Source organism: Delphinapterus leucas, chromosome X (assembly GCF_059928025.1).
Source record: "Delphinapterus leucas isolate spDelLeu-1000000601 "Yukka" chromosome X, BTC_Dleu_Yukka2, whole genome shotgun sequence".
In the NCBI taxonomy this organism is placed as follows: domain Eukaryota; kingdom Metazoa; phylum Chordata; class Mammalia; order Artiodactyla; family Monodontidae; genus Delphinapterus; species Delphinapterus leucas.
Window position 1 is genome coordinate 67,857,985 of NC_143150.1, and position 16,092 is coordinate 67,874,076.

Sequence of the window (16,092 nt, forward strand, 5' to 3'; positions counted from 1 at the left end):
TTTAGGTCTCGAATCCATTTTGAGTTTATTTTTGTGTATGGTGTTAGGGAGTGTTCTAATTTCTTTCTTTTACATGGAGCTGTCCAGTTTTCCCAGCACCACTTATTGAAGAGACCGTCTTTGTCCATCTTTACCTTTGCCTCCTTTGTCATAGATGAGTTGACCATAGGTGCGTGGGTTTATCTCTGGGCTTTCTATCTTATTCCATTGATCTATGTTTCTGTTTTCATGCCAGTACCATATTGCCTTGATTACTGTAGCTTTGTAGTATAGTCTGCAGGGAGGGAGTCTGATTCCTCCAGCTCCATTTTTTTCCCTCAAGACTGCTTTGGCTATTTGGGGTCTTTTGTGTCTCCATACAAATTTTAAGATGATTTGTTCTAGTTCTGTAAAAAATGCCATTGGTAATTTGATAGTGATTGCATTGAATCTGTAGGTTGCTTTGGGTAGTAGAGTCATTTTCACAGTATAGATTCTTCCAATCCAAGAACATGGTATATCTCTCCATCTGTTGGTATCATCTTTAATTTCTTTCATCAGTGTCATAGCTTTCTGCATACACGTCTTTTGTCTCCCTAGGTAGGTTTATTCCTAGGTATTTTATTCTTTATGTTGCAATGGTAAATGGTAGTGTTTCCATAATTTCTCTTTCAGATTTTTCATCATTAGTGTATAGGAATGCACGAGATCTCTGTGCATTAATTTTGTTTCTTGCAACTTTACCAAATTCATTGATTAACTCTAGTAGTTTTCTGGTGGCATTTTTAGGATTCTCTATGTAAAGCATCATGTCATCAGCAAACAGTGACAGTTTTACATCTTCTTTTCCAATTTGTATTCCTTTTATTTCTTTTTCTTCTCTAATTGCCATGGCTAGGACTTCCAAAGCTATGTTGAATAATAGTGGTGAGAGTGGGCATCCTTGTCTTGTTCCTGATCTTAGAGGAAATGCTGTCAGTTTTTCACCACTGAGAATGATGTTTCTGTGGGTTTGTCATATATGGCCTGTATTATGTTGAGGTAGGTTCCTTCTATGCCCACTTTCTGGAGAGTTTTTATCATAAATTGGTGTTGAATTTTGTAAAAAGCTTTTTCTGCAACTATTGAGATGATCATTTGTTTTTATTCTTCAGTTTGTTAATATGGTGTATCACGGTGATTGATTTGCGTATATTGAAGAATCCTTGCAACCCTGGAATAAATCCCACTTGATCATGGTGTATGATCCTTTTAATGTGTTGTTGGATTCTGTTTGCTAGTATTTTGTTGAGGATTTTTGCATCTATATTCGTCAGTGATATTGGTCTGTAATTTTCTCTATTTTTTGTAGTATCTTTGTCTGGTTTTGGTATCAGGGTGATGCTGGCCTCATAAAATGAGTTTGGGAGTGTTCCTTCCTCTGCAGTATTTTGGAAGAGTTTGAGAAGGATGGGTGTTAGCTCTTCTTGCAATGTTTGATAGAGTTCTCCTCTGAAGCCATCTGGTCCTGGACTTTTGTTTGTTGGAAAATTTTTAATCACAGTTTCAATTTCATTACTTGTGATTTGTCTGTTCATATTTTCTGTTTCTTCCTGGTTCAGTCTTGGAAGGTTATACCTTTCAAATAATTTGTCCATTTCTTCCAGGTTGTGCATCTTATTGGCATAAAGTTGCTTGTAGTACTCTCGTAGGATGCTTTGTATTTCTGTGGTGTCTGTTTTAACTTCTCCTTTTTCATTTCTAATTTTATTGATTTGAGTCCTCTCCCTCTTTTTCTTGATGAGTCTGGCTAATGGTTGATCAATTTTGTTTATCTTCTCAAAGAACCAGCTTTTACTTTTATTGATCTTTGCTATCATTTCTTTCATTTCCTTTTCATTTATTTCTGATCTGATTTTTATGATTTCTTTCCTTCTGCTAACTTTGGGGTTTTTTTGTTCTTCTTTCTCTAATAGCTTTAGGTGCAAGGTTAGGTTGTTTATTCGAGTTGTTTCCTGTTTCTTAAGGTGGGCTTGTATTGCTATAAACTTCCCTCTTAGAACTGCTTTTGCTGCATCCCATAGGTTTTGGGTCATTGTGTCTCCATTGTCATTTGTTTCTAGGTATTTTTTTTATTTCCTCTTTGATTTCTTCAGTGATCACTTCGTTATTAAGTAGTGTATTGTTTAGCCTCCATGTGTTTGTATTTTTTACAGATCTTTTCCTGTAATTGATATCTAGTCTCATAGCGTTGTGGTCGGAAAAGATACTTGATACAATTTCAATTTTCTTAAATTTACCTAGGCTTGATTTGTGACCCAAGATATGATCTATCCTGGAGAATGTTCCATGAGCACTTGAAAATGTGTATTCTGTTGTTTTTTGGATGGAATGTCCTATAGATATCAATTAGGTCCATCTTGTTTAATGTATCATTTAAAGCTTGAGTTTCCTTATTGATTTTCATTTTGGATGATCTGTCCATTGGTGAAAGTGGGGTGTTAAAGTCCCCTACTATAAATGTGTTACAGTCGATTTCCCCTTTTGTGGCTGTTAGTATTTGCCTTATGTATTGAGGTGCTCCTATGTTGGGTGCCTAAATATTTACAATTGTTGTATCTTCTTCCTGGATCGATCCCTTGATCATTATGTAGTGTCCTTCTTTGTCTCTTCTAATAGTCTTTATTTTAAAGTCTATTTTCTCTGATATGGGAATTGCTACTCCAGCTTTCTTTTGGTTTCCATTTGAATGAAATATCTTTTTCTATCCCCTTACTTTCAGTCTGTATGTGTCTCTAGGTCTGAAGTGGGTCTCTTGTAGACAGCAAATTTATGGGTCTTGTTTTTGTATCCATTCAGCCAATCTGTGTCTTTTGGTGGGAGCATTTAATCCATTTACATTTAAGGTAATTATCGATATGTATGTTCCTATTCCCACTTTCTTAATTGTTTTGGGTTCGTTATTGTAGGTCTTTACCTTCTCTTGTGTTTCTTGCCTAGAGCAGTTCCTTTAGCAGTTGTTGTAGAGCTGGTTTGGTGGTGCTGAACTCTCTCAGCTTTTGCTTGTCTGTAAAGGTTTAAATTTCTCCATTAAATCTGAATGAGATACTTTCTGGGTGGAGTAATCTTGGTTGCAGGTTTTTCTCCTTCATCACTTTAAATATGTCCTGCCAGTCCCTTCTGGCTTGCAGAGTTTCTGCTGAAAGATCAGCTGTTAACCTTCTGGGAATTCCCTCGTGTGTTATTTGTTGTTTTTCCCTTGCTGCTTTTAATATATTTTCTTTTTATTTAATTTTTTACAGTTTGATTAATACGTGTCTTGGCGTATTTCTCCTTGGATTTATCCTGTATGGGACTCTCTGTGCTTCCTGGATTTGATTAACTATTTCCTTTCCCATATTAGGGAAGTTTTCAACTATAATCTCTCCAAATATTTTCTCAGTCCCTTTCTTTATCTCTTCTTCTTCTGGAACCCCTATAATTCGAATGTTGTTGTGTTTAATGTTGTCCCAGAGGTCTCTGAGACTGTCCTCAGTTCTTTTCATTCTTTTTTCTTTATTCGCTCTGCAGTAGTTATTTCCACTAGTTTATCTTCCAGGTCAATTATCCGTTCTTCTGCCTCAGTTATTCTGCTATTAATCCTTTCTAGAGTATTTTTAATTTCATTTATTGTGTTGTTCATCGTTGTTTCTTTCATCTTTAATTCTTCTAGGTACTTGTTAAATGTTTCTTGCATTGTGTCTATTCTATTTCCAAGATTTTGGATCATCTTTACTATCATTATTCTGAATTCTTTTTCAGGTAGACTGCCTATTTCCTCTTCATTTGTTAGGTCTGGTGGGTTTTTATCTTGCTCCTTCATCTGCTGTGTGTTTCTCTCTCTTCTCATTTTGATTATCTTACTGTGTTTGGGGTCTCCTTTTTGCAGACTGTGAGTTCGTAGTTCCCGTTGTTTTTGATGTCTGTCCCCAGTGGCTAATGTTGGTTCAGTGGGTTGTGTAGGCTTCCTGGTGGAGGGGACTAGTGCCTGTGTTCTGGTGGATGAGGCTGGATCTTGTCTTTCTGGTCGGCAGGTCCACATCTGGCAGTGTGCTTGGGGTGTCTGTGGACTTATTATGATTTTCGGCAGACTCTCTGCTAATGGGTGGGGTTTTGTTCCTCTCTTGCTAGTTGCTTGGCATAGGGTGTCCAGCACTGTAGCTTGCTGGTCGTTGAGTGAAGCTGGGTACTGGTGTTGAGATGAAGATCTCTGGGAGATTTTTGCCATTTGATATTACGTGGAGCTGGGAGGTCTCTTGTGGACCAGTGTCCTGAAGTTGGCTCTCCCACCTCAGAGGCACAGCACTGACTCCTGGCTGCAGCACCAAGATCCTTTCATCCACATGGCTCAGAATAAAAGGGAGAAAAAGTAGAAAGAAAGAATTAGTAGAAGTAGAAAGAAAGAAAGAAAGAAAGAAAGAAAAGAGGCAGGGAGGGAGGGAGGGAGGAAGGAAGTAAGGAGGGAAGGAAGGAAAAAAGAAATAAAGAAGATAAAGTAAAATAAAGTAAGATAAAATATAATAAAGTTATTAAAATAAAAAATAATTATTAAGAGAAAAATAAAACGGATGGATAGAACCCTCGGAGAAATGGTGGAAGCAAAGCTATACAGACAAAATCTCACACAGAAGCATACACATACACACAAAAAGAGGAAAAGGGGAAAAATTATAAATCTTGCTCTCAAAGTCCACCTCCTCAGTTTGGGATGATTTGTTGTCTATTCATGTATTCCACAGATGCAGGGTACATCAAGTTGATTGTGGAGCTTTACTCCGCTGCTTCTGAGGCTGCTGGGAGAGACTTCCCTTTCTTTTCTTTGTTCTCACAGCTCCCAGGGGCTCAGCTTTGGATTTGGCCCCGCCTCTGCATGTAGGTCACCGGAGGGCATCTCTTCTTCACTCAGACAGGACGGGGTTAAAGGAGCCGCTGACTGGGGGCTCTGACTCACTCAGGCCGGGGGAAGGGAGGGGTAAAGATGCGGGGCAGGCCTGCGGCGGCAGAGGCCAACATGACGTTGCACCAGCCTGAGGGGCACCGTGCGTTCTCCCGGGGAAGTTGTTCCTGGATCCTGGGACCCTGGCAGTGGCGGGCTGCACAGGCTCCCCGGAAGGGGGCTGTGGATAGTGACCTGTGCTCGCACACAGGCTTCCTTGTGGTGGCAGCAGCAGCCTTAGCGTCTCATGTTTGTCTCTGGGGTCTGCGCTTTTAGCCGCGGCTCACGCCCGTCTCTGGAGCTCCTTAAAGCAGCGTTCTTAATCCCCTCTCCTCGTGCACCAGAAAACAAATTGGGAAGAAAAAGTCTCTTGCCTCTTCAGCAGGTCCAGACTTTTCTCCGGACTCCCTCCCGTCTAGCCATGGTGCACTAGCCCTCTTCCGGCTGTGTTCATGCCGCCAACCCCAGTCCTCTCCCTGCACTCCGACCGAAGCCTGAGCCTCAGCTCTCAGCCCCGCCCACTCCGGCGGGGGAGCAGACAAGCCTCTCGGGCTAGTGAGTGCCTGTCTGCACCGATCCTCTGTGCGGGAATCTCTCCACTTTGCCCCCCACAACCCTGTTGCTGTGCTCTCCTCCACGGCTCCGAAGCTTTCCCCCTCCGCCACCTGCAGTCTCTGCCGGTGAAGGGGCTTCCTAGTGTGTGGAAAACTCTCCTCCTTCACAGCTCCCTCCCACTGGTGCAGGTCCCGTCCCTATCCTTTTGTCTCTGTTTATTCTTTTTTCTTTTGCCCTACCCAGATACGTGGGGGGTTTCTTGCCTTTTGGGAGGTCTGAGGCCTTCTGCCAGCGTTCAGTAGGTGTTCTGTAGGATTTGTTCCACGTGTAGATATATTTCTGGTGTATCTGTATCCGTAGGTATTTTTTGATTTCCTCTTTGATTTTTTCAGTGATCTCTCGGTTATTTAGTAACATATTGTTTAGCATCCATGTGTTTGTGTTTTTTACGGTTTTTTCCCCTGTAATTCATTTCTAATCTCATAGCGTTGTGGTGAGAAAAGATGCTTGATATGATTTCAATTTTCTTAAATTTACTGAGGCTTGATTTGTGGCCCAAGATGTGATCTATCTGGAGAATGTTCCATGCACACTTGAGAAGAAAGTGTAATCTGCTGTTTTTGGATGGAATGTCCTATAAATATCAAATAAATCTATCTGATCTATTGTGCCATTTAAAGCTTCTGTTTCCTTATTTATTTTCATTTTGGATGATCTTTCCATTGGTGTAAGTGAGGTGTTAAAGTCCCCGACTATTATTGTGTTACTGTTGATTTCCTCTTTTATAGCTGTTAGCAGTTGCCTTATGTATTGAGGTGCTTCTATGTTGGGTGCATGTATATTTATAATTGTTATATCTTCTTCTTGGATTGATCCCTTGATCATTATGTAGTGTCCTTCCTTGTCTCTTGTAACATTTTTTATTTTAAAGTCTGTTTTATCTGATATGAGTATAGCTACTCCAGCTTTCTTTTGATTTCCATTTTCATGGAATATCTTTTTCCATCTCCTCACTTTCAATCTGTATGTGACCCTAGGTCTGAAGTGGGTCTCTTGTAGACAGCATATATATGGTTCTTGTTTTTGTATCCATTCATCAAGCCTGTGTCTTTTGGTTGGAGCATTTAATCAATTCACGTTTAGGGTAATTATCGATATGTATGTTCCTGTGCCCATTTTCTTAATTGTTTTGGGTTTGTTTTTGTAAGTCCTTTTCTTCTCTTGTGTTTCCCACTTAGAGAAGTTCCTTTAGCATTTGTTGTAGAGCTGGTTTGGTGGTGCTGAATTCTCTCAGCTTATGCTTGTCTGTAAAGCTTTTGATTTCTCCATCGAATGTGAATGAGATCCTTGCTGGGTAGAGTAATCTTAGTTGTAGGTTCTTCCCATTCATCACTTTAATTATATCATGCCACTCCCTTCTGACTTGTAGAATTTCTGCTGAGAAATCAGCTGTTAACCTTATGAGAGTTCCCTTGTATGTTATTTGTCGTTTTTCCCTTGCTACTTTCCATAATTTTTCTTTGTCTTTAATTTTTGCCAATTTGATTACTATGTGTCTTGGCATGTTTCTCCTTGGGTTTATCCTATATGGGACTCTGGACTTCCTGGACTTGGGTGGCTATTTCCTTTCCCAAGTTAGGGATGTTTTCGAGTATAATCTCTTCAAATATTTTCTCTGTTCCTTTCACTCTCTCTTCTCCTTCTGGGGCCCCTATAATGCAAATGTTGTTGTGTTTGGTGTTGTCCCAGAGGTTTCTTAGGCTGTCTTCATTTCTTTTCATTCTTTTTTCTTTATTCTCTTCCTCAGCAGTGAATTCCACCATTCTGTCTTCCAGGTCCTTTATCCGTTCTTCTGCCTCAGTTATTCTGCTATTGATTCCTTCCAGTGTAGTTTTCATTTCAGTTATTGTATAGTTCATCTCTGTTTGTTTATTCTTTAACTCTTCTAGGTCTTTGTTAAACATTTCTTGCATCTTCTTGATCTTTGCCTCCATTCTTTTTCCGAGGTCCTGGATCATCTTCACTATCATTATTCTGAATCATTTTTCTGGAAGGTTGCCTATCTCCACTTCATTTAGTTGTTTTTCTGGGTTTTTTTCTTTTTCCTTTATCTGGTACATAGCCCTCTGTCTTTTCATCTTGTCTATCTTTCTGTGAATGTGGTTTTTGTTCTACAGGCTGCAGGATTGTAGTTCTTCTTCTTCTCTCAGTGATTCTGAATCTGCTAATTTTTCTTGAAAATTTAGAGCCAAATCAATAGTATAATGGGATATAAATTGGAATCCTCATCATTAAGTTATATTTATGAAGTTTGCTTTATGTGCACTTTGCCATACTGGCCATTGTGGGAAGCAATTAAAGAGTTGCTTAAAAACTAAAAGAGTCAAGACTGATGCAGACAAACAAACAGATATAGAAATTGAGAGCAATAGGGCAACTAAATGATGCTATTGTAAGAGCCTATTCCAGAATGGCTTTAGTCAATAAGCTAAATGGTTTAAGTCTTTCTAAGAACCCCACTCCTATTTCTCATAGGGTTATTACCTTCATAAAATGTCTATGTCAGCTGCAGGATCTCACTGCCTTCATTTCCCCACCAGCCCTGGTGATGGACACTCTTTCCCTATGAGGTGTATGAATGAGTCGCAGAACCCATTGCTAGCAAATGAAGAGCCCTGGGAAGAAAATGAGGATGACAACCGAGGTAAGTAGGGTGAGAAGGAAGTCTTTTCTCCACTCAGCAGGCTAATAAAGACTGTGTTAACACAACGAATGTAGTGTAATGAGAAAATAGTGTACAGAAAGATTATATAAGCATGTCAACCTCATAAGTGCCCTTTGGATGGAGAAGGGCAAGTATGGCCAGATTTGTTTAGCAAATGTAGGTGGCTTAGGTAGGATTAGATGACAGCTTGGAAGGCTCCTTACCAGCTTTGTGATACTATAATTTATAACCAGTCAGATAAATCAGGAAACATAATAAACAGTGTTGTGCATGTTTGTAAACAATCCTACCAGTTGTCACTTGGAGTGCTTTGTTTGAATTGATTCAATCAGTGGGTAACAGCTCACCTTTCTCTGCCCTGGTTCATGCACATTGGCTAAATTTTCTTTAAAATCTCATTCCCATTCTGCTTTAGAATGGTCTAGTACATGAAAAAGTAAATGATAGTATATAGGGGCAAGGCTACACATCCACGTAGTATACTTTTCTAAAAGGCAGCCCTCAAAGGAAAAATAAGGAATTAGAACTTTGCCCTCCACCTTTCTCCCACCAGATTATTGAGTCATCTTGAGATTTTTATGAAGAGCTAAAAGTTAAGTTCTCATGTCCTGTAACCCCATTGCCGCCTATTCTTTGTCTCCATGCTTACTTCTGTGCCTCTAACATTTGTTTATGTTGTTAATAGCAGACTGGTCCCAATAATACAGTAGCTGACAGAAATTTTGAGTGAGAACTTGTAGTAGTTATTACAGACTGTACCTGGGATGAACGCAGCTGAATAAGGACATGGAAAGGCATTGAGGTGGGGAGCAGAGGTGGGAAACAAGCCTTTCTAAATGTTTCCCCAGTTAGGTGATCTAGTCCCAGCTTCTCTACCTGGAAGTCCGGTTTTAGAGTAAGGCATTGTTACTATGACTAAGGAAGACAAAACAGTCCAAAATCTATAGTTAGAAAAGGAAGGAGTTCTTACCCAGCCCAAAGAACTTATAACACAAGCAGCTCCTTTACCTCACCCTTCTGACTCTTTATTGAAAAACTGATGGCATTTTGACCTACCATCCTTCAGCTATCAGACTGACTTACCGTGGTTACAAGTGATAAGAACTTTTATTTTGGTGTTAAGAAATCCAAACTCTAATAGAAATCATAGACTTCTAGGGTCTTAACATGGTTTGAAATATCTCCCCAATGGAAAAAACTATTCATATCTGAGCCTTGTTTTGGCAAGTGGAAAACTTTAATTATAGATGCAGTACCGCATTATAAAGAGGTTATTTTCTTGAAGTAGTTTTCAGTGCTAGACTTTTTAAAAATTAGTCAATCATAAAAAATAGGTACACCATTTTATAGTTTACAAAGGACTTTCATATACTGTTTTTCATATCCTTTGTCTCACAACTGTCAGGTTAAGTAGGCATTATTATTAATACCATTCCCATTTTATAACTGAGGAGACTAAGATTTGGAGATGTGAGATAACTTTTGCAAGATCACATAGCAAGAAAGAGGCAGAACTTGGACTTAAAGTAAGGCATCCTGATTCCAAATACTGGATTCTTTCCAGTATAATGTTGTATCTGTCCTTTGGACAAATACACATGAGACACAGTGCTGTGACTTCATGCCATCTTACTATATAATTCATTCAACTGCTTCTTACATAAATTGTAAGTCACAGAGTATAAGCCACCTATAGCTTTAGCAAGAACACTGTACCATCCCAAATAAGTGAGGTGTTTTAAAAGTCCATTGAAAGAGATTCACAACCCTCCTTTATCACCCATTACAGTATCTAACAAATTTAAATATTGGAAAACTCTCTTTTTCTCTAACACACGTTCTCATGCTGTACTATTTGTCTGATTCTGTGTTATCCTCACTTACCCAAAATTTCTGTGCAAAACTGGTTATATACAAGTAGTCCTTGCACTTTTGACAACTTAGATTCCTGGGAAAGTTACTATAAGTTAAAATTTCGTGTATTGAACTTAATTTGTTTAAGGAATAATATTAGGGTTTCAGTCCTAGCCCCAAATATAATATTTAGTTTACTATAAATTATGTACTTGTACATTATATAATGCAAAGCATTCTAAAATGTATATAAATTGGTAAAATAGGGAAAAAGTATAACCTGTTTCAAAAATATGTAATATCATAATCAGGAACTTTATACAGTCTTTATCTTCTTTAAAATCCCTGCCTTAATTTATTTTTTATTACTTTGCATTTTATTTATTTATTTATCTATTTTAATTTATTTTAATAGTAGTATAGTTGATTTATAATGTTGTGTTATTTTCCAGTGTACAACAAAGTGATTTAGGTATGCATACATATAAATCTATTTTTTTCATTCTTTTCCCTTATAGGTTATTACAAAATATTGAGTATAGCTCCCTGTTCTATACAGTAGGTAGGTCCCTGCCTTGTTTTAGTACAGCAACATATGAGGTAAAGGAACACCTTTATGAAGTCAAGAGATTTAAAGAGGCTTCTCTGATGAGATTAATGTACACATGCATAGAAAAAATGTGCAAATCAAAAGTGACAGATCGATGTATAATTCTGAGGAGATTTTCTTTGGCTTTTATGACTTTTTATTAACTTTAACAATAGGAAGAATTCATGAATATACAAATCATTAAAAGTTGTAAAACATATATAGAATAAAATCCCTTTTGACTACTGCTGGCAATTCTGACCCTTTCATCACTTATTACCATAATTTTTCTTCATTATTTTTGGTATGTTCTTCTTTTTTTAATTTAATTTTTATTTTATGTTGGAGTATAGTTGATTTACAGTGTTATGTTAGTTTCAGGTATACAGTAAAATGATTCATTTATACATATATATATCCATTCTTTTTCAGATTCTTTTCCTGTATAGGTTATTACAGAATAGTGAGTAGAGTTCCCTGTGCTGTATAGTAGGTCCTCACTGATTACTTATTTTATGTATTGTAGTGGGTATATTTTAATCCCAGACTCCTAATTTATCCCTCCCCCTACCCCAACCTTTCCCCTTTGGTAACCAAAAGTTTGTTTTCGAAGTCTGTGAGTCCATTTCCATTTTGTAAATAAGTTCATTTGTATCCTTTTTTTAGTTTCCCAAAATAAATGATATCATATGATATTTGTCTTTCTGTCTGACTTACTTCACTGAGTATAAGCATCTCTAGGTCCATCAATGTTGCTGTAAACAGCATTATTTCATTCTTTTTTATGGCTGAATAATATTCCACTGTATATATGTACTTCTTTATCCGTTCATCTGTCGATGGACATTTAGGTTGCTTCCATGTCTTGGCTATTGTAAATAGTGTTGCTATGAACATTGGGGTACATATATCTTTTCAAAGTATGCCTCTCTCTGGATATATGCCCTGGAGTGGGATTGCTGGATCATAGGGTATTTCTATTTTTAGTTTTCTAAGGAACCTCCATACTGTTCTTTATAGTGGTTGCACCAATTTATATTCCCACCAACAGTGTAGGAGAGTTCCCTTTTCTCCACACCCTCTCCAGCACTTATTTATAGACTTGAGGATGGCCAGTCTGACCAGTGTGAAGTGAGACCTCAAAGTAGTTTTGATTTGCATTTCTCTAGTACTTACCAATGTTGAGCATTTTTTCATGTGCTTTTTGGCCACCTGTATGTCTTCGTTGGAGAAATGTCTATTTAGATCTTCTGCCCAGTTTTTAATTGGGTTGTTTGTTTTTTCGATATTGAGCTGCATGTGCTGTTTGTATATTTTGGAGATTAACCCATTGTCAGTCACTTTATTTGCAAATATTTTCTCCCATTCTGTGGGTTCTCTGTTCATTTTGTTTATGGTTTCCTTTGCTTTGCAAAAGCTTTTAAGTTTAATTACTTCCATTTGTTTATGTTTGTTTTTATTTTAGTAATCTAGGAGGTGGATACAAAAAGATATTACTGAGATTTATGTCAAAGAGTGTTCTGCCTATGTTTTCCTCTAAGAGTTTAATAATATCCAGACTTACATTTAGGTCTTTAATCCATTTTGAGTTTATTTTTGTGTATGGTGTTAGAGAATGTTCTAACTTCATTCTTTTACATGTAGCTGTCCAGTTTTCCCAGCACCACTTATTGAAGAGACTTTTTCTCCATTGTATATTCTTGCCTCCTTTGTCATGGATTAATTGACCATAGGTGCTTGGGTTTATTTCTGGGCTTTCTATCCTGTTTCATTGATCTATATTTCTATTTACTGCCAGTACCACACTCTTTTGATGAGTGTAGCTTTGTAGTATAGTCTGAAGTCAAGGAGCCTGATTCCTCCAGGTCTGTTTTTCTTTCTCAAGATTATTTGGCTATTCGGGGTCTTTTGTGTCTCTGTACAAATTTTAAAATTACTTGTGCTACTTATGTGAAAAACACGGTTGGTAATTTGACAGAGATTGCATTGAATCTGTAGATTGCCTTGGGTAGTATAGTCATTTTGACAATATTGATTCTTCCAACCCAAGAACATGAAATATCTTTCCATCTGTTTGTGTCTTCTTCGATTTCTTTCATCAGCATCTTACAGTTTTCAGAGTACAGGTCTTTTGCCTCCTTAGGTAGGTTTATTCCTAGGTATTTTATTCTTTTTGATGTGTTGGTAAATGGGATTGTTTCCTTAATTTCTCTTTCTGATCTTTCAATGTCAGTGTATAGACATGCAACAGATTTCTGTGTATTAATTTTGGATCCTGCAACTTTACCAACTTTATTGATTAGCTCTAGTAGTTTTCTGGTAGTGCATTTAGGATTTTCTATTTACAGTATCATGTCATCTACAAAGAGTGACAGTTTTACTTCTTCATTTCCAGTTTGGATTCCTTTTATTTCTTTTTCTTCTCTGATTGCCATGGCTAGGACTTCCAATACTATGTTGAATAAAAGTGGCAAGGGTGGATATCCTTATCTTGTTTCTGATTTTAGAGGAAATGCTTTCAGCTTTTCACCATTGAGTATGATGTTAGCTGTGGCTTTGTCATGTATGGTCTTTAGTATGTTGAAGTATGTTCCCTCTATGCCCACTTTCTTGAGACTTTTTATCATAAATTGGTGTTACATTTTGTCAAAAGCTTTTTCTGCATCTACTGAGATGATCATGTGGTTTTTAGTTTTCAACTTGTTGGTGTGGTGCATCACACTGATTGATTTGTGGATATTGAAAAATCCTTGCATCCCTGCAATAAATCCCACTTGATCATGGTGTACGATCCTTTTAATGTGTTGTTGGATTTGGTTTGCTAGTATTTTGTTGAGGATTTTTGCATCTATGTTCATCAGTGATATTGGCCTGTAATTTTCTTTTTTGTGGTTTCTTTGTCTGGTTTCGGTATCAGAGTGATGGTGACCTCATAGAATGCATTTTGGAGTGTTCCTTCATCTGCAGTATTTTGGGAATAGTTTGAGAAGGATAGGTGTTAACTCTTCTCTAAATGTTTGATAGAATTTGCCTGTGTAGCCATCTGGTCCTGGACTTTTGTTTTGTGGAATTTTTAAAATCATAGTTCCCATTTCAGTACTTGTGATTGGTTTGTTCATATTTTCTATTTTTTCTTGGTTCAGTCTTGGAGGGTTGTTCCTTTCTAAGAATTTGTCCATTTCTTCTAGGTTTTCCATTCTATTGGCATAGAGTTGCTTCTAATAGTCTCCTGTGATCCTTTGTATTTCTGCAGTGTCAGTGAGTAACTTCTCCTTTTTCATTTCTAATTTTATCGATTTGAGCCCTCTTCCTTTTTTTCTTGATGAGTCTGGCTAAAGGTTTATCAATTTTGTTTATCTTTTCAAAGAACCAGCTTTAGTTTCAGCAATCTTTTCTATTGTTTTCTTCATCTCTATTTCATTTATTTCTGCTCTGATCTTTATGATTTCTTTCCGTCTACTCACTTTGGGTTTTCTTTGTTCTTCCTTCTCTAGTTACTTTAGGTGTAGCATTAGGTTGTTTATTTGAGATTTGTCTTGTCTCCTGAGGTAAGATTGTATTGCTATAAACTTCCCTCTTAGAACTGCTTTTGCTGCATCCCATAGGTTTTGTGGGGTTTTTGCTTGTTTTGTGGTTTTCGTTTGTTTGTTTGTTGGCTGCACCATACGGCATGCAGGATCTTAATTCCATGACCGGGGATCAAACCCATGCCCCCTGCAGTGGAAGCACAGAGTTTTAACCACTTGATCACCAGGGAAATCCCTGTGTCCCATAGGTTTTGGATCATCATGTTTTCATTTTCATTTGTCTCTAGATATTTTTTGATTTCCTCTTTGCTTTCTTCAGTGATCCATTGGTTGTTTAGTCTCCACGTGTTTGTGTTTTTTACAGTTTTTTCCTTGTAGTTGATTTCTATTCTCATAAAGTTGTGGTCAGGAAAGATGCCTGGTATGATTTCAATTGTCTTAAATTTATTGATGCTTGCTTTGTGGCCCAGCATGTGATCTATCCTGGAGAATGTTCTATGTGCACTTAAGAATGTGTATTCTGCTGCTTTTGGATGGAATGCTCTTTAAATATCCATTAGGTCCATGTGGTCTAATGTGTCATTTAATGGCTGTGTTTCCTTATTGATTTCCTGTCTGGGTGATCTGTTCATTGATCTAAGTGGGGTGTTAAAGTCCCTCACTATTATTGTGTTACTGTTGGTTTCTCCTTTTATGGCTGCTAGAATTTGCCTTATATATTGAGGTACTCCTATGTTGGGTGAATATATATTTACAATTGCTGCATCTTCTTCTTGGATTGATCACTTGACCATTATGTAGTGTCCTTTTTTGTCTCTTGTAACAGTCCTTATTTTAAAGTCTATTTTGTCTGATATGAGTATTGCTACTCCAGCTTTCTTTTGATTTCCATTTGCATGGAATACCTTTTTCCATCCCCTCTCTTTCAGTCTGTATGTTTCCCTGGACCTGAAATGGATCTCTTGTAGACAGCCTATATACAGGTCTTGCTTTTATGTCCTTTCAGCCAGTCTCTGTCTTTTGGTTGAAGCATTTAATCCATTTATACTTAAGGTAATTATCGATATGTATATTCTTATTGCCATTTTGTTAATTGTTTTGGATTTGTTTTTGTAGGTCTTTTTATTCCCTTCATCTTTTGTTCTCTTGTGATTTGATGACTATCCATTAACTATTCCATCAACTATCCATGAGTATTCCATCAGCCTGGTTTGAGAATCCAGTAGGGAGTTCCAGGTCAGGATCAAGTCCTAGGGTACACAATAATTATGCACAGCCTATTCCAGTTACTCTATACCAATGTATTAACTATGACAAGAATGATATTTTAAAAGCATCCAGGAGAAAAGAACCAAGCTTTCCTTAACTCACCAAAATTTCTTTCTAGCTGTAGCTAATGAGACTGAAAATCAACTCTTTAAATTTGATAATTTTAATATTCCAGGTGAGATATTTTTTTCAAGTTAAAAAATCTTCATATGAGAAACAAAATTTGCTTGAATTTGCTAATACAACTTTCCAGTGTTAATGATAACCAGGGCTTGGAAGAATTAAACTTGTCAAATGCTGGACACTTATCCAGGAAAATATTGACCTCAGACTCTAGCATATTATATGCTTTATATATAGCATAATTTCCTACTCCTTTGGGCAAAACTTTTGTGGATGAGATAATTAGTAACTGCTCAAGGTAGAAGATTTCTGATTTATTTATTTTCAGTCTGGTAGTTTCTTCTGCTGTGATAAATAACCCATTACGAAAAAGAACAGAAGAAATAAGCTAGTATAATTTGAGAGCATATTAAGTGTATGACATTGAATGTCATACACTTAAATGTCCCTTATGGAAGGGACATTATGCATTTTTGTGTCTGAACTCAAGCGTCTTGCATTTATTTGGGAAGATAAG

General features: G+C 37.3%; 1 protein-coding gene across 4 annotated transcripts in view; it reads left to right on the plus strand.

The window, feature by feature from the left end:
• The window catches only part of ZDHHC15 (zDHHC palmitoyltransferase 15), a 149,429-nt gene that overhangs the window by 83,460 nt on the left and 49,877 nt on the right, over positions 1-16,092 (plus strand). For 2 of the 4 annotated variants that reach the window (XM_089904346.1, XM_022580871.3), the window contains one exon: positions 8,089-8,192. In XM_089904346.1, the coding sequence (XP_089760472.1) occupies positions 8,089-8,192 (104 nt within the window). Of the gene's footprint in view, positions 1-8,023; positions 8,203-16,092 lie in introns of those variants that run through there. The other 2 variants (XR_016391325.1, XM_089904347.1) reach the window with 2 other exon arrangements.